Source organism: Misgurnus anguillicaudatus, unplaced genomic scaffold (assembly GCF_027580225.2).
Source record: "Misgurnus anguillicaudatus unplaced genomic scaffold, ASM2758022v2 HiC_scaffold_28, whole genome shotgun sequence".
In the NCBI taxonomy this organism is placed as follows: Eukaryota; Metazoa; Chordata; class Actinopteri; order Cypriniformes; family Cobitidae; genus Misgurnus; species Misgurnus anguillicaudatus.
Genome location: NW_027395278.1, coordinates 4853887 through 4878269, shown reverse-complemented (window position 1 = coordinate 4878269; position 24383 = coordinate 4853887). Strand labels below are relative to the sequence as shown.

Genomic DNA, 24383 nt, shown 5'->3' with positions numbered 1-24383 from the left:
CAAAAGGGTTGCAAGATTTCATCGGATCGTTCAAACGATCTAAAAAGATCCAGTAAGAAGTAAATAGATTTGATTAGAGCATTGACGATTCATTAGAATGCAGTGCGGCAGACAATCAGTTTTTACCATTTGAAGACAGACGGGGGTCGGTGATGTAAAAAATAGAAAACACAGAGGAAAACACTCGAAAATAAGCTTTTTAGACTATTAAAATTGTTATTATAACAATTGTTAATTAATATAACACAAAATAACCAATAAATATGACGTATGTACACCAATATCATAAAGATGTATCGACAATCCAACCTCTCAGGATTTAAAAATGGTACAGCCCCGCTGTTGTGTAGGCAACGAGGCGCTTTGCAGAAAGCTGATTGGTCGATTCCAGCTTGTGTAATCCGTTGGTTTGTGGTTCACGGAGGGGCTTGTCTCAGTGAGGAGGCCAGTATGGATCCACCGCGGGATATTCAAAATTTTAAACGAATTAGCACCAGATCAACTATATCATCATGCTCTTCGCTCGCAATGGAGATCAAGAGAAAGAAAATAAGAGAAAGCATGTTTTTTCTAAACGAGGTGAGTCATAAACCGATCGTGTTTAAAGAATGACCAATTTAGCAATCACTGTTTTGTGTTTCAACTGGTCTGTTGATGTTAGAAATGGTAACGTTAGTTAAAAACTAACCAGTCACATTTAATGTTTTCTCAGGCAAAAGAGAGACATGTGAAGCGAAGTTTGAATGACACGCAGCAGATAATACAGGACATGAATTTGTTGTGCATACGACAGATTTCTAAAAAACTAAAGGTGGTTTATGCACGAGGGTGTGATCGTGTTTCTGTCGTATACAACGTAAAAATCGACAAACATGGCAGCGAGATAAATCGAAACTATGTGCATATCGCAATCTGCGTTTGCCAATGATTTGCAATAACTAAATTATTTTATTAACGTTACTTAAAAAATAAAGTTATGCATAGTCAAAAAAGTTGATGCAGAGTTATGGATTATGGAAACAAATAATGGATATAAAATTTAGTTTTAAAATTCATGCAGCAGAAATTTTATATTTTATTATTAATTAAATTTATTTTACAAACATAATTAATTATCGTATTGCATAATGCATATTGTATATCACATATTGCCTAGCGCATGTTTCTTCAAAATCATTCAGCCCCGCTGTTTGAATTCTGAAACGTCATCACACATCTCTAAAAGAGTAGGATTGTCTTGTAGAAAGATTCATTGTATAATTTTACCCCACCTTTTCACCACCCACCTTCATTATTTCATTTCACATTCTCGGATATCAAACCCATTGTTCAGAAACCTGTTGTGTGCTAGTTATAATGGGAAGAGTTTAAGGCTGAGCTCCTTCCCTTCTTACAAGTACTACATTACAGTATATATCTCATCTTTCCATACATCAGCATGCACCTGCTTCAGGAATTATTGTAGACTAGATAACATTGTAGAGTTTCTCTCAATACATGATCGCTCTTCCATCAGTGTCCATTCGTTTTTCGCTATGGGGTGTTTTGAGGTTACTTTTTCATAAACCTGCTTTGTCTTCCACCAGGACTGTGATATTCAGGAGAAGTTGGATTTTGAGATGCGAATGAGAGCAGGGGCTTACAAACTTCTGGTTGCCAGTACTAAGAAAGAGCAGGTGTTGGATGCATCCAGGAGTCTGTTAACGTGTAATGCAAGAATTAAAGCCTACATGAGTGAAGCACAAAGGAGAAAACAGCACCAGGATATCAGAAGGTTAGTGATTTTAGCCTACTGTGTTGTGCACACACCGCTTTACCCCTGGTTTGCACACGGCTTCATTTTGCTTTAGTGGGTGAAAATCAATAAGAATTTTATTTACAAACATTTTCTGCCTTTAACTTGAATCTTGAATCTTGAGATTCAGTAACCACCTGCAAAGTTACTTTGCAAAAGTTCTTGAATTATTAAGTTTAATCAACTTGAATTTACAATTAATTTTAACTTTCATGACTAATAAGGAGTTGCTATAAATTTTGAAGTTTGAATTAGCTTATGTTATTTTAACTTTATTTTTATAATTTATAGCAACTCCTTACTAGTTAAAAATGAAGAAAGTTAAAATAAATTGTATTTTCACATTTAGGAAACTTATGTGTAAAATGGAATTACAGTGTGTCCAAATGTACCAAGACCAAAAGCTGTTTTACAGGCATAGGGTGGCCCCTCTAAATGTTGCTTTTAGTGAATTGATACCTAGTTTCCAGATACTCTAGGTTGTTCCAAGCACCTTGGACAGTTTTATCTATTCATGACATGTATTTCCAGACTTTAGAAAAAGTCATGTCAAGGTTTTTTTTATAAAGAAAACATTTTCATTAAAGTCCCACTGTGGGAACAATCTGGGTTTTATTGTTGTTTATAAGTCTATATGGTGTTTTTTAATATGTTTTAAGACAAGTTATGGACAAATTCATCAATTAAAGGAATAGTCTACTCATTTTCAATATTAAAATATGTTATTACCTTAACTAAGAACTGTTGAATCATCCCTCTATCATCTGTGTGTGTGCACGTAAACACTGGAGCGCGCTGCGACGCTACGATAGCATTTAGCTTAGCCCCATTCATTCAATGGTACCATTTAGAGATAAAGTTAGAAGTGACCAAACACATCAACGTTTTTCCTATTCAAGACGAGTAGTTATACGAGCAAGTTTGGTGGTACAAAATAAAACGTAGCGATTTTCTAAACAGATTTAAAAGAGTAACTATTTTATGGCGTAATAGCACTTTTGGGAGTACTTCGACTCGGCGCAGTAACACCCTCCCTCTCCCATTATGAGAGTGAGAAGGGGAGCGGACTTTTCAGGCGAGTCGAAGTACTCACAAAAGTGCTATTACGCCATAAAATATAGTTACTCTTTTAAATCCGCTTAGAAAAGCGCTATGTTTTATTTTGTACCACCAAACTTGCTCGTATAACTACTCGTCTTAAATAGGAAAAACGTTGATGTGTTTGGTCACTTCTAACTTTATCTCTAAATGGCACCATTGAATGAATGGGGCTAAGCTAAATGCTATCGTAGCGTCGCAGCGCGCTCCAGCGCTTACGTGCACACACACAGATGATAGAGGGATGATTCAACAGTTCTTAGTTAAGGTAATAACATATTTTAATATTGAAAATGAGTAGACTATTCCTTTAACTCCATAAAATTGGAGACATTCCAACTCTATCTCACGAGAATTCATATACATTTTAAGCGTTGGCTAATTCGTATTACTTCATACAACCACATTCGTAGGTTTCAGTTTCGTCATAGTTTTTTTTCATGAGAATCATACGTTTTGCACAATTAACTTTGTATGAATTCATACGAATTAGGCCTAGTCCACACGAACACGGGTATTTTTATAACCGTGAGTTTTTTCACGCGGTTCGGCCGTTCGTCCACACGAAACCGCAGTATCAGGGCACTGAAACCGAGCATATTTGAAAACCCCGGCCAGGGTGAGCTTTTTAAAAAAAAAACGGTTACAGTGGTGTCGTATAGAGAGTAAAACCGGGGGTTTTCCCTTACGACATCAGAGTGTGCGCCGGTGTACACTGTGTTTGACGTCAAGATTGTGCGCCGCTGACTGCTTTGTTGATGATTGTGGCGCTGTCCCAAATGGCACACTCCGGACTTGTGGTCCTCCTCAGAGTCCACACTTTGATGACATCACGTAGTCCAGACTCGAGCATCACACCGGAAATAGGTAGAGAAGTTGCCCGTCAGTGTGAACTCCTCCCTTCCGTCGTCTGATTGGTCTGATTGCTCTTTCGCAAGGACTTCTGGGTTGGTAAAGTGCTCGAAGCCTGCTGCAGTGCGGGCTTCGCCGGAGACCGCATCAAGGGGGCAAAGGAGGCGCTGATGAGCACACTTCAAAGCCTAAAAATGACAGATGGGACACCCTACGGACTCGTAGACTAAGCGAGAACGCGCAATTTAAGGCCACGACACCGAAAGTCCACATGAAGTGTGCCATTTGGGACAGGGCCTCTGTGCAATGGCGGACGTATCTTGCTAATAATAACTGTGCTAACAGGGCTTCTAACATGTATACAGATAGATACTCGGTTATCTCACTATATTGCGGAACACGATTTGGGTTATATCCCCGCCTGCTAGTGTGGCATGCTCTTGACAGCGCTTGATGGCGTGCTTTTGCGTTATCGTGTGGATGGATATTTAAATTGAACCGAGCATGTGTGGACGGGATTTTTTTTTTGGGAAAACTCCGGGTATAAATATACCTGTGTCAGTGTGGACTAGGCCTTAGCCAACTTGTAAAATATTTATGAATTCTCGTGAGATCAGGCTGATCATTCTTATTCCTGCTGTTTAAAGTAGAGCCCGACCGATATGCGTTTTTTCGGGCCGATACAGATATTAGGGAGTAAAAAAAGACCGATAACGATATATCGGCCGATATTCTTTGTGTATATTATAGTTCAGTATATACTACAGTATATTATACTAAAGTACTGTACATAGAATACACTATATACTTTAACATAATATACTGTATATGAATAAATACAATGCAATGCAATGATCACTCACAAATGTGGTGATCCAACACTTATATTGATGTGACAAAGATATGTACTATAGGCAAGAAGTTAACAATAAACTTTATTATCCAAAATTAGTTGGATATCAGTGCACTAAACAGTAAACTTGACTTATTATAAATAACTTTAAAACACAAAGAAAACAAAATACATAAAACTTGCATCATTTGCAGTTTTGACGAGAATAACGTTATAAAGAGAAACTTATGAAGTCATTGATTAATATTAGCTTTACAGTAAGTTGTGTACTTCACAAATTAGTTAGCCACTCACAGTTACGAAGACAATGCTTGACGGAGCACATACTAATGTACGCTATGTTTAATGTTGTGCACAACGTTTTTATAACACAAACCCAGGGTTCCGTGCAAACTTTAGACTTTTATAAAACTAAAGCGTCTTCGCTCCGCCTCTTTTATTTAGCAAGGATATAGAGTTGCGCGAGCTTATTGAATCAATTGCTCTGAAATGAGCATGTTAACTAACAACACAAGCAGCAGTAATCTCATATAGTGTTATATAAGTGCACGGATGCGCGTAGTTTAAACGTGTCATTTCTCCGTCTCACGTCATTTCTCCCGCTTGCGTTTTAACTCGCAAGTCGACAAAGAGACGGATTAAAAACACCAAATGTAAGCGGGAATGCGTCTCTCTTGTCCATTTATAATCCAATCGACCAAAGCGCGTCTTAATATCAGGTGTAAAAATGTTGTGAAGAAGACACTGCGTGACTGCTTCCATGCCACCTGAACTGAGAGACTGACTGAAGTGAAGGGGGTGGGGGATTGGCTGGTGTCACTACAGTGAGTGATCTGGGTCGCCATTAGCAACCAGTATGGCGCACTCTGCTGGACAAACAAGTACTTACATCTTTCAAATGCATTTAATGTGCAGGGATGTGATTTTTCCGGATTAATCCGGAATTCCGGATTTTCCGACCTGAAAATGTGACCTACGTGAATCATGCAGATATGTAAAAAAAAAAAAAATAGGGGGGAGGGGGTATCTCACAGCCGTCGCCATGCTAACCCGGGACGGAACCACAATCGCCGTCCCCGCGCAACAGGGCCACCACACCGGGCGGCACGTCAGATGACAAATAGATGCATTTTCTTCCTTTCCAAGTATCAACAAGGACGTGTTTCCGACCGTTCGCAAATGGCGGATGGCGAAGTATGATTGTATTCGGCATTCACCAATCAGACCCGATCGTTTCTCTCCTCTCTTCTCCTCATTTGCGACGCTTGGCTGTCACGACTCGCGTGACGCGAAACAAAGCGGCAAACATATACACGTCGGTTTACTTGGTGGATTTGGAGCGGCAATTTTCACAGAAATGAGAGAAATGAAGTGAAAGCAAAATTAAACCCATCCGTTAATGTGCACGTCTGATATGCGCGCGACCCTCTGCATGCGCTTCTCCCGGCTTCGCTCTTCATGAGCAGAGCACCTGCTTTGCTCTTGTGCTCAGCAAAAGGTGCGAACTCAAGTCATTTAATAAATTAACGTCATTTCGTTTTTACCTCATAGACTAACATTGTTTTAGCCGCTAAAACAATGTTAGTCTATAAGGTAAAAACGAAAATGAAATTTAGCGTTTCTTTCTTCAGTTACTAACTTAAGTATGTGAGAAGGAAAATATATTTGAGTGATTTCCGATTGATTTGACACGTCTAGGCTATTAAGAGAATATGATGTAAGAAGCTTCTGATAGGTGACTAAACAGCAGTGGTAAGATATGTTACCTAAAGCAAATAGAATACATTTCGTTTTACCTCAGAGTCTAACATTATTCTAGCGAAAATAAACTGCTATGGTAAGATCTGTTAACCTAAAGGGAATTACATGTTTATTCCTTTTTAATAAATATCTGTTTTAAGTCTTCTATATTGTGTTAAAGTCACTGGTTGTTTATATATTTGATAAAATACCATGTTATCTAAATACAATGTGTGATGTGTTGGAAGTATTTTTTATTAAAAAAATAACCCATGTTATAATACATTCATATAATATTTCAGGAATAGAACAATTAAATTATTCTAATGTTAGGGGAACGTTAAACTAACCTAAAAATAACGTTAGGGCAATGTTTATTTTTTAAAGAAAACAATCCTGGCTAACCAAAAACCTTGGAAAATAAAGTTTTAGAAACCAAAAACTAAAGTTAGGGGAAAGTTTTGGGAACCAAAGATTGTTAGCTGGGGATGGGCAGGAATAGTTGGAAAATCCTGGAAATCCAGGATTTATCAATATTCTACATTAAACAATGTATTTTTTATTCGGGCTACTTATATTCATTTCGGGCTACCAAAAGTTTAAGAGTGCCTGCCTGAAGGGCTACCAGGGATTTTAAAATTTTGCGCGCCCTGCAATTACTTTTATTTATTAGTGTCAACCTTCTATTGTTTATGTTTAACAGCTAACAAAGTTACTCATCTACAGGGGTCTAAAATTAGAAAAAGAGACCTTTAAGACACTTTATTATAACTAAAGGTCCTGTGTAGCAGATTTTTGCAGATATTTGTATTAAAAAAATACTCTGGTAAAAATAGAAGTACTGATTTAACTTCTTTACTCAAGTAAAAGTATCAAAGTACAGGCTTGGAAATGTACTTAAAGTATAAAATTAAAAGTAGCCATGCCAATGATAACCATTTTTATGCAAAGTTAACGTTACCTGGATCACACAAATGCTAGAGTGCAAGCTGAGAAACCTAAGTGGATTTGGAAAAAAATCTTTGTAAGATTTATTCTTTCTTTATAAGCCATTGCCTACATTTTATATGGATGTCTGCAAAATAGGCCTTCTTTTGACATGAACATTTGCATGTTGCACATTTAGCTGTTAAAGTTGGGTAAAAATGCAAAACAAAATTAAGTTAAAACATATTTTTTTGTCATGGTTTTTGTTATTGAGAGAGGTGGTGATGGAGCAGTGGACAAGACACTTGCTTTTGATTCCCACTGTTACACATCCACCAAATAAATTGTTGTGTGTCATACTGTACAAAAAAGTTGCATGTTGCACATCTAGCTGTAAAATAAATTAAAATGTGTTTTTTTTGTTATGGGTCCTACTTTACTATCCGTAAAGATCCGCCACCAGTTTGATTGGCGTGTGTGTGTGGGGGGGGGGGTCTCAATATATTTTCCTGCTTTTTTGTCCTTAGCCAATCACATGCCTGAATGTGTTCTGTAACAAACGTTCATATCGGCGCATATCTGCGGCTTATACGCCGATACAGATATATCTGCGACATGCTCATATCGGCCGATAAAATCGGCAAAACGATAAATCGGTCGGGCTCTAGTTTAAAGTCGAAGAAACTGAAGTAGCGATTGTCTAATTTTCCCAGTGGTGACGTATATCCGAGTGAAAAATGTTTCTTTAAATTTGTTTTTTCGAGAATTCAATTGATTGGAACATTTAAAGGTGCTCTAAGTGAATTCACGCGTTTTAGACCTTAAAACATTTTTTGTTACATACAGCAAACATCTCCTCACTATCTGCTTGCTGCCTGTCCGCTGATCAAAACGTAAAAAACGCCGCCTGTGTAGACAGCCCAGACTCCACAAACTCTGCAATAAAAACACAGTGGCCAAACCTACCACCACGAAACATAACAGTGTTCCAGCCAATAAACGACAAGAAGGATTTGAGGGTGGGGGTTGGGCCGTTCATGAAAGCACGTAAGGGAGGGGGAGGAGTTAGCTATGCTCCGTTTGTTTGAAAACAGTTCAAACATCAACAAAAAGTGACGTCACACAGATTCACTTAAAGCGCCTTTAAAGTTGGGCCATGTTGCTAATTGCTAATCGCTACTATCTTTTTCCGGACCTCGCCCACCTGCCATAGCATATGACCGGAAGTAAAGAGAGATCATTTCGAGGAGAAGATTTGCATTTTTGATTAAAGATTATGAGGCCACAAGAATTAAAAAAAAAATAATGAAGCTCACAGAGAAGTCATTTGTAAAAAAAAAAATATATATATTCCAAGACAATTAGACAAATGACAAAATGTTTTATTTTGACTTTAAAATTGCCTTGGTTTCCATCGTCTCAAACATGTTTCTATGTGCATCTGTGTCTCGTCACAATAAGTGTCTGCTGCAGACGCGTCTAAAGGGTTTATGATAAACGCTTGTGTTTGCCAGATACTCGCATAATCTCATGCGTAATCAAAGTTTAGTATTAAATGAGTGTCTTGCGAGTATTTTGTGAACGTGAGCGTCTCTCTTTTTTTATTATAAACAGTTTTGACACGTATGCAGCAGATACTTTATTTTGATAAGACACATGGTTTACATTACGCAACAAACACACATTTTGAAAACGCGGGCAACACACATGACAAATTTTAAATTTGCACCCCTCGGAAGAGCAGTCACGAGCAGCCACCGATTGTAAATGTAGGTCAACTATACATTGTAAAGGATTAAAATTGGTGTGTAATATTTTATTTTAGGTCTTCAAACTCTCCAAATCAAGTTCCTTGTAAAGGAAAGGTAGCCATATCTGGTGAGCGTTGCTTCAGAACTTTTTCATCCATATTATTAAGTCTGATTTACTGCTAATATTTCAACGTTTAACATTTGTTTTTGCCCTTGCTCATTTAGGTCTGCGAATCCCATTGTTTTGGAAAGATTCTGAACATTTCAACAGCAAAGGAAGTGAGAATTTTTTTTACATTTTAACATTTACTAATATTTTGGCACAGCCAAAACAGATAATTTCATAGATGAAATGAAACAGAAGAAAGCTACTTTGTTATAAATTAAAGGTGCTATAAATAAAAAACATTCATAAAATGTTTTTGTTTAAATTATATGTTGCTATTAAAATTGTCATTTATCTTTGAACCCTACAGATGAACAGAGGGTGGCAGTCTTCTGCTTGATGAAAATTGGCTCTGAGATTTTTGACACAGAAATGGTGATTGCAGACCCATCAATGACTGATATTTGCTTTGAGGGTGTAAATATATTGTACGTCTTTACTATTTATTGAATCTTTATTATGGTGGAAGTCTGCAACCTTTTAACAGATATTTTTCCATACAGCTCTGAGGCTAAGCCAGACTTTGAAATAACATTGGAGCTGTATAGCTGTGGACTAGAAGGGGAGGGAGCCTTTGTGAACACTCCAAAAAAACTGGCCAGGAAGCTGCGCTCTTCATTTGGCAGATCTTCAGGAAGGAAACTCTGCCCCCTTCTGGATGGAGGAGACCCAGATACTTTCCTTCAGTCCAACCCAATTCCACAGTATGCAGATGTTGTTGTGAACTATATATTTTTCTTAAGAAATGTGCATTACAGCAAATCAAGTTTGAGTGTTTTTCTCTGATGACTTGTGTGTAGATGTGCACGATACTCGATGTTGGCATACACAACGCTGGGTCTGGAGCAGGCTGAAGGCTCTTTCCAGTCTCATTCTCTTATTATCCTGCAGAATGGTTAGAACAAACAAGCTGCATTTTTTTATGTTTACCATATTGATCCGGACCTTTTTGGTTGACTCTATGCCATTGCTTGTTCAGTGGAGACTTCATCATGGCTTCCCCTCTATGGAAACCTGTGCTGTCAGCTTGTGGCTCAACCTGACTGCATGACTCAAGATATGATGACAGGCTACCTGAGCCAACAGGTACACTTGACAAGCACGCACATCTGATGATCACTGTAGAGATTCATATTAACATTTGTATATGGACTGTGCTGTGAATTGTTTAATTATACTAATGCCTATTTGATGACTGCATGTACAGCAAAGCATTGAGGGATTGCAGCGCAGCTGTCGGCTGTACTGTGTGCTGAAGGCTGGACGGCTTTCGTGCTATTACTCACCTGAAGAGATTCAAGCTAAAATGGAGCCAAGCCTCATTATTCCCATAAACAAGGTAGGGAACTGAGCCTTTAAAGGGACACTTGACTTTTTTTGAAAATATGCACATTTTCCAGCTCCCCTAGAGTTAAACATTTGATTCTTACCGTTTTGGAATCCATTCACCTGATCTCCGGGTCTGGCGCTAGCACTTTTAGCATAGCTTAGCACAATCCATTTAATCTTATTAGACCATTAGCATCACTCTAAAAAATAACCAAAGAGATTCAATATTTTTCCTATTGACTTTTCTGTAGTTACATCGTGTACTAAGACCGACGGGAAATTAAAAGTTGCGATTTTCTAGGCAGATATGACTAGGACTATACATTCATTCTGGCATAATAATAATCAAGGGCTTTGCTGGTGTAACATGGCTGCAGCAGGCGTAGTGATATAACGCACTGCCCGAAAATAGTCCCCTGCCATTGAAAGTAACCAAGGGCACTATTTTCAGGCAGTGCGTAATATCACGCCTGCTGCAGACATGTTACAATGGCAAAGTCACTGATTATTACGCCAGTTTGAGAGTATAGTTCGTTCCTAGCATATCTGCCTAGAAAATCGCAACTTTTAATTTTCTGTCGGTCTTAGTACACAACGTAACTACAGAAGAGTCAAGTTTTAAATAGGAAAAATATCGAAACTCTTTGGTTATTTTTTAGCATGATGTGAATGGTCTAATCAGATTCAATGGATTGTGCTAAGCTATGCTAAAAGTGCTCACGCCAGACCCGGAGATCAGCTGAATGGATTTCAAAACGTTAAGAATCAAATGTTTAACTCTAGGGGAGCTGGAAAATGAGCATACATACACCTCTCCCCAACCCAAAACCTAGCAATTCCCTCCTTCAATAAAGGTCTATGGAATTATATCTGCCATTTAATGAAAAATTATTTTATTATTCACCAAGACGTTCTGTTTTAGTGATATCTTAATTGTAATATGTAATTATGATAATGTACAATAGGTTTTGTAAGTATAAGGGCTGAAACGATTCATCGAGTTACTCGATTTACTCGATTCAAAAAATTCCTCGAGGCAAAAATTCTGCCTCGAAGCCTCGTTAAATTCCTATGACGCGCACTACACGCGCCGAGATCTGATTCACACGGAGCGTTGTTCAATGTTCAGGAAGCACATACTGTAATAGCGCGTGGTTCATTTTGAATTTAGTTGGCGCGATGGCGGAGCGAATATGTCCATAAACGGCAGAAAGAGAATGTCTAAAGTTTGGGATCGTTACATTATCATTAAATTCAGCCTCTGAACAGAAAACATCAACTGCTGTTTCACCAAGCGTCTCTGAAACAAGGTAACGTAGCTTCCGCTGGTTTTAATCCCATACTGTATCTGTAGCGATGTCGTTATGCGGTTTGACTAGATATGATGTTTAGCGTTGATGTTTTTAAGTAGTAAACGTATTCACGTTCAATAGCAGGAGAGTATATAGCTTAAAAAAGAACCCCTTCACACACGCATGCACTTTACAGATGTGTGTACCAAAAAACGGCACCACAGTGCAATCATATATGGGCAACTTGTAATCTGACATATTTTGTTCAATAATAATAATCTCTGTCTTATTGGAGTTTAGCATAAATTATTCTCTCTCACGCGAGTCAGACCGATCGCGCAATGCATCACATATGCTTAAACTTTTATGTAGCCGCGCAACAATAATTTCAGCATGCATTCACTGTATACAGCGGGACGTGATGTTGTGATTTTTCGAACGGATTCTTAACCTAAAATGCACCGCAATGCAAGTGATGCAAACCAAATGTAGCGTTCTATTGCAATGAAGCAACGGTCTGACTGGGGTATCACTGTTCCTCATGCACAGAACGCGTGCACACACACAAACACAGGTGTCACGTGCGCGCACACACACAGGTTGTTACCATAGCAAATAGGCTCACCCCAGAAATGATATATTATATGTTAAAAGCCTAATGGTAAATGCTGCAGGTGTAGAAATGTATATAAACCAGATATTTACTTTGATGTCAGGGCTAGATTACAGCATGAAACTTGTTGTGCATATTAATAAATTAAAGTGTTTAATTGTTGGCACTGGCACTTATAAACACTAAATGGGTAAAAATTGAAGTAAATAGGCTTATTTTTTGGAGCCAAATACCTCTGTCTTTTTTTAAAAAATAAAAGCCAAATGCTTGAACATTTTACAGCCACGTCATTTTTGTTATGCATTATTTGTTTTGGTTGTTTAAAAACACACACAAATTTTTATCCGATTACTCGATTAATCGATCGATTCAGTGCTAGATTAATCGATTACAAAAAGAATCGATAGCTGCAGCCCTTGTGTATGTGTGCAGGATTCTCGTATCCGGGTTGTAGGCAAGGATCATGAGAGGACTGGGTCTAGACTGTGCCTAATAAACCCAGGACATGGAGACTCTTCCAGTCATGTTTTCATTGCTGAAACTCCTGATGTCCTACAGGAGTGGCTGGATGCATTGTGGCAGCACATTTATGACCAGAGTAAGTAAAAAAAGATTTTCACTCATGTATTTGGTACAGTATATAACAAACCTGTCAGGAATTTGTGCTTGTTGTGACTTAATATTAACCCTTATATTAGGTCAGTGGCAACACGCATGCAACAAGCTCATGGAAATCGAAGTTTTGTCACCAAGGAAACCACCACTTTTTCTGACGAAGGAAGCCGATTCTGTTTATAAGGATTTGAGTGAGTTATGAATTGAGTGTCGACAGAGAGACATTACATCATAACTTTAAGTGATTTTGTGTTAATTGCTCGTTTAAAAATGTATTTGTTTCCTGGTTTCAGGCATCGGCTCCCCTGGGAAATTCGAAAGCTTGACTGACATAATTCACAACAAGATTGAGGAAACTGATGGACGCTATCTCATTGGTCAGGGTGAGGAGAAAGAGCCTCCTCATTGGGCTGCACTGTTTGAAGGATCTCGACCAATGGTGGTACAAAAAGCAATTCTGTCACCAGGTAAAGAAAGTGACCAGTCAACTTTAAGTCCGACCACGAGCAGCAGCAAAAAGAGGAGAGCTCCTCCACCCCCTCCTGACAAATTACCATATGTTCAACCTGCCAGCATCTTATCCAATCAGGAAAAAGAGAACTGTAAAGGGGCGAGGCCTCGGGCAGGGAGACCATCGCTGGATGCTAAATTCTCTGCCATCATCCAGCAACTGCAAAAGAACCACACTTCCCATCGTAAAAACCCACCTCTGGGACAGATTGAGCCCTGTCAGCACCCTTATACACCAAAAAATGATGAGTTTGATAATCCTGAAAATTCCAGGAAAAATTCCATTCAGGACCCTCAGGCTCCGGTGCCGGCCCCCAGGAACAAACTGAGAATGTCATTCAGAGAAAAGAAAAACTCTAAAGCCTGGTAATTTCATTAGATGTCTGTCTGTCATGATTAATGAATTGGTGCCTGTGCAGAAACTTATACTTTTTATTGGTCCACCTTTGTTAAAAGGTTAGACGTATGTGAATGTATAAATTGTCTATCTTGTTTGTTCACGCTTGAACAAAAAACTAAAGGGAGACAAAAATTTTATTCATTTTATAGGGTCTTGTTTTTATTTTTTCCCTCTTAATATATCAGTCCTACAGTTGGATAGATGTAACTTGGCCTTACAAAACTGAATGGTTTATTTGTAATTCTTCATTTACTGTTCAAGAATTATGTATTAGTTGTGTATCGTGTTTAGCACTAGTTGTCTATAACTGATTAGTTGTTATTATGTAACCACTACAAATGAGCACTTTCAGGGTTTTGGCACATGGAATCATTGAATGCACAAATCGTCATACAGTTCAATGTATTTTTTAACAGTGATGGTTAACATGCAACTCTTTCTTTATCTCACAAATTAATATTGTCTTAAACGTTAGTATATCTGTTTGAAAATATAGGTGCACATCTTTGAACACAAGCTCATGGTATTAGTGGGTGAGGAAACACTAGAAACTGGAATCTATGGGTTAGTTTATTTAACAGTATTCTCTTGAAAGATTTTATACAATATTTTTTCCTTCATTTTAACGTAAAATACCAATGGTGAACTTTTATGAAAATGTCATTTCAGTCTGTAATGTTGTTTTCATTTAATTTGTTATTTGTCTTTTATACTGTAGTTTCATTTAAATTTTTTAGATTCAATGTTTAAGTAGCACACAAATCATGCATTCCACTAAATCCTATTATTGCAAATTATTTGTCTATACTTTACTGTGCAATACTTTTTTAATTGATTGGATTCTATTTCTGCATTTCAGTTGTTTCAGAATAAGTCACTGCGTAAAACATTAATTGTTCTCTAGGTTTTATTACAACCTACAGGTACAATGTCACATGCAGTATCTTTGGAATGAGATAGAAAAAGTACACTTAAAAGTTGAACTAAACTGGTTTATTCTCGTGTCGTTATTTGTGTTGCTGTGCAATAATACATAGAAGGAATTTTGCTATTCTCCAAATTCTTGATAATATCAGCCTTGTCTGTGCTTGATGACTGCTTAAATTTTTAATAACATTGTTTATCGTAATTATCTTTTTTTTACAATGGCAAAGTATATACTAGTCAACATTTAAAGTGGATCAAAACCTTTCTTAAAAGTTACCCGTTCTTGGCAACTTTAATAAACGTTTTTGATCCACTTCAAATGTTGACTAGTATATGTCTGCACCATCTCTTTGAGGTAAAGAAACACTAACAAGTTTTTTTTTACAATATAATGGTCATCAGCAAACTCGCCTTTGGTTTTGACCAGCACTAGTTTTGTTGGAGGACTGGATGACCCCGAAAACCTGCTGTTCCAAACTGCGTTCCATCTCCTGCCAGTGCTGTTCCTCAAGAACTTGCTGCTTACAGCATTGCACAGAAATAAACACTTTAAATAACTATATACAGATAAAGTCATAATAGACAAGAAACAGCTGTATTCTGGTCTTGGTTACCTTTTTAAGGATGGAGCTCTTGACTGTAATAGTGGTCCCCTGTTCATTTCTCTTTGAATTGGTTTTATCAGTCTTTATCTGCTGTCTTTCCTGTTGTTTCTGCTCTAGGGTCTTCTGAAGGGACAGCACTCGCTCATCTTTACTGACAGCCTCCCTCAGTTCACTTTTCAACCGTTTCTCCTCCTGACTGTAGAACAGATCTGAAATCAGTCACTTTTTGATCCAAAAAGTACTAGCCATTTAGTGCAGAAATCAGCTAATTTGCATTTTAAAGGACACACCCAAACGGCACATTTTTGCTCGCAAGAACAAAGTGGCAATTTTAACATGCTTTAATACATTATCTATATGGTATTTTGAGCTAGAACTTCACATACATACTCTGGAGACACCAAAAATTTATAATTTATTTTACATCTTAAGTCTTGTGAAATGTCCCCTTTAATAAATGTTTAGGTATGACTCAAATATCAGACATTTTTGTACTTCCTATATTGGAATGTAACTCATTTTTAGATCAGATTACTCTGCATAAAGCAGAACGTTTTTTATATCATGGTCACATCTGTGACCCTGGACCATAAAACCAGCCTGAAGTAGCACGGGTATATTTGTAGCAAAAGCCAAAATATATTTTATGGGTCAAATTAAAATTATCTTTTTTTTCTTTGTGCCAAAAAAACATTAATTTAGTATATTATGTAGGATATTATCATGTTTCATGAAGATTTTTGTAAATTTTCTACCATAAATATATAAAAACTTTATTTTTATGAATTGATGCAGTTACTAATTACTTAATTTGGACAAATTTAAAGTCGATTTTCTCAATATTTAGATTTTTTGCACCCTCCGATTCAAAATGTTCAAATACACCAACTTCCGAATTATTATGCAAATGCCATTTTTGTTTATTTTTCCAGTACAGTCAGTAAGTTTACAAATTTTATTTTACCATTAACACTTATATGACTGTGGATGTTATTATATTTAAATTAAATAAAAATGTCAAAAGATACTTTAATACTTTGAAAAATATGCTGTTCCAAATTATTATGCAGAATGCCTTTAAACATAATTTATAATGATATAATGGATTAAAATGATCCCAAAACACATATCTGTCAAATGTGCTGCATGGACAGATCTTTTTTTTTTCAAAAAACAAAAACAAACAAACACAATGTAAAATGAATAATGTATTTACACAAGTTACATAATAATATATGAGCATATCTTTGACATGCCTTTAACTCTCCCATTCATTAATCTTGTAGGTATACAAACTGTGGCTTTTTATTGCTGCCTTTTCCTAATATTTAAAAAAAAGGAAGTTAAATATAGTTTATATATGCATGGTTCAATTTATTAAGCAAGTTGTAGTTCTCATACAATATGGGATAAGAACTTTCTAAAGACAAAAAAGTGTGCATTATTTTAAAAAAGCAATATATTTCCTATAACAATTTATTTATTTGGTGGATCTAAACCGAAATCATTGAACTATTATAAGATTCATGAGTGATTTAAATTAAAGAAATATTTAACTATATAAACTATATTTAACTTCCATTTTTTATATACATTTTTATACATTTTATACATTTTTTCTAATAAATTATGTTTAAGTGCATTCTGCATAATAATTAGTATATTTTGACATTTTTATTTTATTTAAATATAATAACATCCACACTGTCAACTGTTGAGGCTAAAATAAAATTTGTAAACTTAATTACTGTATTGGAATAATAAACAAAATGGCATGTGCATAATAATTTGGAATGCAGTGTAGTTGTATCTGATCCTATCCATCAATTAAAAGCTTATTTATGCAGCTTTCAGATGATGTATAAATCTCAATTTCAAAAAATTGACCCTTATGACTGGTTTTGTGGTTCAGGGTCACTTTCAAGGTAGATTTGCATATTTAACAGTATGAAAACTGCATTACCTGCGTGCAGCAGAGGCCTGCTCTGCTAGACTTCTGCACAGAGAGATGTGATCTAGCTGCTCCAACAACATCTGCTCCTTCACCTGCTTCTCCTGCAGGATCCGGCTTCTCCTCTCTTCTTGCTCGAACTGCTGTAACTCTCTCAGCATCATCAAACGCTCCCGCAGCTCCGCCAAAGACATCTCGCACAACAGATCATGACCAGCAGTCTGCATCGCATCAGGATTGTTTGTTAGATCTTTATAATGCATGTTTTCCCATCATCTCCATAAGGCAGCTATAACAACCTTTGTTATTCATTAAAACACTATTCTTCTTCCTTTAAAAAAGAGCCCGACCGATATAAAATGCATTATCATATTATTTAAGTTAAATAAATAACTACAAATAACTAATGTTAGGGAAATCTGTTAATGTTTTGTTGCGCTTTTCTGAAAAAAAATAATATATCGGAATATCGGATTTTAAAACCAACAAACATTTGTATCGGTATCGGCCTTCAAAATCCTTTATCGGTTGGGCTCTACTTTAAAACTTTCACATTTATAATATGTGACGCTTAGTTTGTAAAAAAATATAACCTTTATATCTTTGTTGACATTGACTAAGTAAGGTCATGACAGTGATTGAACTTTGATGCTCCTAAATTCATATTTAGAGACTTTTTTAATTTTGAGATTTCAAGGGCAGCGTCACATATTTATTTATATTAACACTTATTCTGTATTGACATCATACTGTATTGTTTTGGTGGATTAATGAAGTATTCCACTAACCTCAGTGTCATCTATAAACTTTTGTCTGTCCAGAGGGATTGATTCAATAGCATGAATCTGACGAATAAGCTCCATTTTCCTGCTTAGCTCAGCCTGTGCTTCCTCCAGAGCCTGACTGAGGAGTTCCCTGCTTTGCTCCGAGACCTCCTTAACTTAACACCAGACACACAGTGTAATTTCAGTGTGTAAGTTTATACATTCATACTAAAAAGAATATTATTATGATATATTTATCATTTGCATGTATACCAATGCGCTGTTTGATTTCTTGTAGCTTGGCTTTAGCAGCTTTGGAGTTCTTGTGCCCGTCAGCCACTTGCTGTACCAGCTCCCTCATTTCCTTCTCCTCCTTCACACGTTTCTCTGCATACTTGCGCATCAGCTCTGCTGTCTGGAGTAACCACACATTACATCACCACGAACGCACAAACAGATATAAAAAACTATGAGCTGATCTCAGTGTACAGTATATCAAAGTGAGTCATGCATTGCTATAAACACTAATGTTTGTTATGAGATCACCTCCTCTTTAGCCTGCTGAGCTTTATGGTGGTTGCGCTCCAGGACGCGTTCTCGCGCCAGCACCGCCTCCTCATGGCTGATTCGCCCCTCCAGTCGCCGGCGCTCCAGTTCAGCTAGTTCCTCCTGAAGATCTTTCTCTTTCATCTCCTTCTGCCACTGGATGAACGCAGATGGATCATTCGCACCCTTAGACAAACGCTCTAATCTGAAACCAGTAACATACACACATATTACATTACATTTATGGATGGTGGAAGATTGAAATGAACATACAAAAGCTGTCATTGGGAAAAGACTTTTCTTACATAACAGTGAATGTTATTGGAAACGTTTCTTTAGCATTATATAAATTGCTTTGTAATGCTGAATGCCAGGTAATATTTCAGAACCTGTACCTTTGTAACTCCTCTTCCAGTTGACGATTATACAAAGCACCCTCTCGCAGGATGGCTGTTGTATTCAGTTTGACTGGTAAGCTGTTTGCCTGTGCCATTGTTAATAGTAAACATACAATCATACACTATTTTATATTTTAAAAAAGACTGACTGAATGTAGTATGTTGTGCTAAAAATAATTTTCTTTTTTTGTGATTTACTGTTTTCTACAAAATCATAATGTAAAGAACATACTTTGAAAGTATAACCTTGGTATCTTTAAAGGAAAACACCATCGTTTTCAATATTTTACTATGTTCTTACCTCAACTTAGACTAATTAATACCTACCTATCTTTTTTCAATGCATGCACTTAATCATTGTACAGCGCGTCGTGAATCTGTTAGCATTTAGCCTAGCCCAATTCATTCCTTAGGATCCAAACAGGGATTAATTTAAAAGCCACCAATTACTTCCATGTTTTCCCTATTTAAAGACATGAGTAGTAACTACACAAGTAAGTATGGTGGCACAAAATAAAACGTGTAAATTTTTAAGCAGAAAAAAAAGAGAACTATATTGTATGGTGTAAGAGCACTTAGTTTGCAGCACTTTGACCTCAGCACGCAGTAACATCATCAATCCTGACTACTCCCCCTATACAGCACTCCGCTGAGTTTGAAGTGCTGCAAACTAAGTGCTCTTCCGCCATACAATATAGTTATTAGTTTATTAGTTATAGTTAAAAAATGGGCACATTTTGTTTTGTGCCACCACCATACTTACTCGTGTAACTACTCATGTAACAGTCTTTAAATAAGGAAAACATGGAAGTGTTTGGTGGCTTATAAATTCATCCCTGTTTGGATCCTAAGGAATGAATGGGGCTAGGCTAAATGCTAACACATTCACAACGCACTGAACAAAGATTAAGTGCACGCATTGAAAAAAGATAGGTGTGTATTAATTTGTTTAATTTGAGGTAAGAATGTAGTAAAATATTAATAAAACAGTGGTGTTTTCCTTTAATATAGACATGACTGAGTAAGGTTTGAAATCAGTGAGTGTAATTAAACTTGATGCTCCAAATCTCATAATAAGCTTATGAAACTTTAGGCTGGGTTTAACAGACAGGGTCACATTTTGTACATTTTTGTCAGCTGGAGTTACCTTTTGGGTGGAAGGGCTGCCAGAAGTATACGTTTGGTCAAATTTAAGCTCTGCATCACGGCTTTGAAGAATCTGGGATATCTCATTCTGTTCATTGGAAAATAATTTTATCCTCTTTTGAAAAAAAAACAATGTTTGCATAGCTGATGCGTTAAATCCTGCTGTTAGACACTCACCTGAGTTTTCTCAGACTTCTGTGGATTTGCACATCTAAACTGTTGAGAGTTTGCTTCATACAGTACATGCTATTAGAGTGAAGAAATAACACCAGGAAGAAAAGTTTATATATATATGAGGCTGGTAATAGTAACAAAATGAAATGCTGTGATGTAATGAGAGGCAACATGCAAAACAACAGCTCATGTCTTGACTAACTAATGCTTGCTGTCGGTTCCTCTGTTTCATCTCGTCCAGAATCTCTGGTTCCTTTGGAGATCTGTGAGTGCTGGTTGGTACCTGATGAAATAAAGTGTAACCTAATTTTAATGTCTAAAATAAACAAAACCAATTATTATTCATTACAGCTTGCTTTGATATTACTGTAATAGGTAAACAATTTATGTTTTACAAGTCATTGTAAAACTCTTCATGATTAAATTTAAACTAACTACACTTTTTATTTAATAATTAATTAATGATCAGATATAAAGTTTACATTTATTAATAAAGTATTAATCATTAAAGGAAAACACCACAGTTTTTCAATATTTTACTATGTTCTTACCTTAACTTAGATTAATTAATACCTATCTTTTTTTAATGCGTGCACTTAATCGTTGTACAGTGTGTCGTAAATGTGTTAGCATTTAGCCTAGCCCCATTCATTTCAAACAGGGATGAATTTAGAAGCCACCAAACACTTCCATGTTTTCCCTATTTAAAGACTGTTACATGAGTAGTAACACGAGTAAGTATGGTGGCACAAAATAAAACGTGTCAATTTTTAAGCATTAAAAATGAAAACTATATTGTATGGCGGAAGAGCATTTAGTTTGCTGCACTTCAACCTCGGCACGCAGTAACATCATCACTCCTGACTACTACCCCTCTCGCTTAATCTTCCGTCAATATTACTGTGCCTAAGGACGAAGTGCTGCAAACTAAGTGCTCTTTTGCCATACAATATGGTTCTTATTTTTTAATGCTTAAAAAATCGCCACATTTTATTTTGTGCCACCATACTTACTTGTGTTACTACTCATGTAACAGTCTTTAAATAGGGAAAACATTGAAGTGTTTTGTGGCTTCTTCATTCATCCGTGTTTGGATCGAATGAATGGTGCCAGGCTAAATGCTAACACATTCACGACACGCTGTAAAACGATTAAGTGCACGCATTGAAAAAAGATAGGAATGTATTAAAGGCGGAGTCCACGATGTTTAAAAAACGCGTTGGAAAAGGAGACGGGCCGACTACCAAAACACACTTATAGCCAATCAAATCAAATGCCGGGTTGCGTATGTGTGGGGCGGGTCTATCAACAGAAGGTCCAGATTCTATTGGGGTAGGGGCGTGTTTGTTTAGGTGATTTCAAATATCAACATTGGCTTTCAAACATCATGGACTCCGCCTTTAATTCGTCTAAGTTAAGGTAAGAACATATTAAAATATTGAAAACTGTGGTGTTTCCTTTAAACAATTATGAAGTGTTGCACTTCAAATACATTAGTTACATTCTTATCATTTTGTCTGCATGTATTAACCTTAATTAACATTCTTTGGTGTGTGATGACACTTACTGGCTTGGGCTTGTCCTGCTGTGGGATGACTTCAGGAGAAGGGAGTGGTCGAGGTTTGGGCTGGGTCAGATTAAATTCTTTGGGTTCTGTGTTTTTTCTGGGTGGTTTCTTTGGCAGAATTCCTTTGCCCATTTTTCTAGCGAGCTGATTCAAAAGTACTTCAATCTCACTGCACCTTCTGATCAGTAGCATACAGGACAAAGGCACAATGTTTGGCAACAACCATACATGAGAAAGCATACTTCCATAAATAGGACATTTCATCTTATAGGTCTCATAGGACTTATTATTCACACATTCTGACTCAATGCCACACCTCCTGGATCCTCCAGTCATGGTGATTATGATTCCTATTCAATCAGATTATATTCAACTTTATATAGTTAAATAGTTGCATTAATAATGTCATGAATTATAAACACATCCACCTATTTAATACACCACATTAATTTACACCAAATCAATTTACCTACAAATAATTTGGTGATGGGACACACTGTCCTTCAGGGGTATATCAAGTTATTGATTAATGCCATACTTGGAAATAAAGCACTAAAAATAACCTGTCACCCTGTGTTCTTTATTATTTATCATTTTACCTGAGCAATGGGGTGATCCAGTTACTCTTTACAACAGTATCATCATAGATGTGACTCCATTCCTCCTGGATCTGGTTTGTGAGGTTATCGGTGTTAAAGAAAAAACTCAGGAACTAATGCATTGAACAGGATATCATAAAGGGGGGAAGATAAAGTAATGCACAATACAAATGTTAGTGCCTTTCAGTTATTTGTGATCCACTGTCAAATATTTTTTTTAATATGTTATTTAAAATATATTTTTGAGATGTTTTTAGACCTTAATAATTACTTTGTCCATACAAAAGTATTTTGTGATACTGCTCAATAAAATTTATGTTCCCCTTACTTTGTGCATTTTTGAGACATCTAGAGACTTTATTATCCTACTGAAATGCTCCAGGCCCAAATCATCAAGCTGGAACATGGCAAGGTAACAGACAACTGAGAAAACCAATAAGAATAACACTGTTACTGCACTTTTTCCATATAAAGCAATTAATACATAAATATGAAATTTAAAAAAATTATACCAAGATAAAACATGTTGGTAATATTATAATCATCCGATGAAAATAATATTTAATATTTAAGTAAATTTACCAATGAACATGTTTCGGTCCACTCTGAGTAAAGTTTTCCCATGGTAAATATAGAATATGTTTACCACAGTATCCAAAAGCTTTTTGTGTGTGACACATCCATGTAAAGTATCAATAACAAACATCTGGTTATCAGAGGAAAGATTCTAAAAGACAAAATACAAACATCAGATATTCTTAGTGAACATACTTTTGATTTTAAACAATAAGTTCACTATCAAACTAGAACAATACCTTAAGTTCCTTGGCAGCATCTTCTGTAAAGCTGTCAATGCATTGTTTGTCTTCTTGAAAATTGTCCAAAAGTCTTGTGACTTCCTTGATAAGTTCTTTGTAGCTCATCCTCACTGGATTTTTCAGGCAGATTAAATATTTTTATAAAGCAACACAGATCGCAGGACAGATGTAGAAAACTTGTCTGGATTCAGGCCAGAGCACGCATTTAAATGTAATGACACAACGTAGAAATTAAATTGCTTAGATTGTTTATAAATCGACAATTATGTAGAACCATTCAATCCTATTTAAACGCAAAAACTACACGAAGAGTCTTCAAAACACTCATCCTGTAGCTACAGTGTTTTGTTGTTGCCTAGCAGCAACGATGAGGCGGTCCTACTTTTCCTGCGAGGAAACGTCAATATTACTGTTCTCCCTTGGTCTCTTTTTCCAACAAACTTAAAAATATTTGTGTAATATATATTAAAATAAATAATATTTTAGAAAAAAAGTAGTACATTTTGCAAGTAGTATAAAGCCACGTTAGTTAAAAAAACTAAAAAGGTTAAATTGTAGACTATACATTAAAAATGTTACAGATATTTATAATAATACAAATGACTGTTGTTGCTTTTTATGTTGTAATCTTCAAACCCTCTCTAAACAGAATCTACTTGTACCAATGAGTATAGATTCAGAATTGTGATTTAAATAAAATACTATCCCATACTTCTGCAGCACCTCCCAAAGATGTTATTGGGTGTTGGTTGCTTCTCAAAAAAAAAAAAAATTGATTGTCTGTATATTGATCAGTTAAATGTTACATTGGTGCTTAATAAATTACTTTTATAAACAAACTTTTGATCAATAAAAACAATTGTGGCGACAGCATGCATTTATTTAATTTCGTAAATGTTTTACTGAAGTAAACTGTAAAAGGAGGAGCTAATAAACAGCTATAAAAT

General features: G+C 36.3%; 2 protein-coding genes across 3 annotated transcripts; one reads left to right on the top strand and one right to left on the bottom strand.

The window, feature by feature from the left end:
- The first annotated feature begins 424 nt into the window (after positions 1-424).
- On the top strand, positions 425-14929 carry LOC141362536 (rhotekin-2-like). Of its 2 annotated transcripts, none has more exons than XM_073864766.1 (12): positions 425-579; positions 1587-1774; positions 9091-9143; positions 9242-9295; positions 9493-9610; positions 9686-9886; positions 9983-10077; positions 10162-10268; positions 10390-10521; positions 12849-13014; positions 13115-13222; positions 13325-14929. In XM_073864766.1, the coding sequence occupies exons 1-12, from the start codon at positions 451-453 to the stop codon at positions 13909-13911; spliced, it is 1938 nt and encodes a 645-aa protein (XP_073720867.1). In that variant the 5' UTR covers positions 425-450; the 3' UTR covers positions 13912-14929. The 2 variants fall into 2 exon arrangements, with proteins under 2 accessions (XP_073720867.1, XP_073720868.1); XM_073864767.1 differs by lacking the exon at positions 425-579 and adding an exon at positions 755-811.
- On the bottom strand, positions 14920-23831 carry LOC129418213 (cilia- and flagella-associated protein 99). The gene is made up of 15 exons (XM_055173156.2): positions 23434-23831; positions 23201-23345; positions 22947-23041; positions 22619-22731; positions 22020-22197; positions 20655-20735; positions 20456-20524; positions 20280-20366; positions 19130-19218; positions 18735-18939; positions 18462-18603; positions 18213-18364; positions 17437-17645; positions 15483-15669; positions 14920-15386 (listed from the first exon to the last, which is right to left on the bottom strand). The coding sequence occupies exons 1-15, from the start codon at positions 23539-23541 to the stop codon at positions 15267-15269; spliced, it is 1980 nt and encodes a 659-aa protein (XP_055029131.2). The 5' UTR covers positions 23542-23831; the 3' UTR covers positions 14920-15266.
- Positions 23832-24383: the final 552 nt, after the last annotated feature.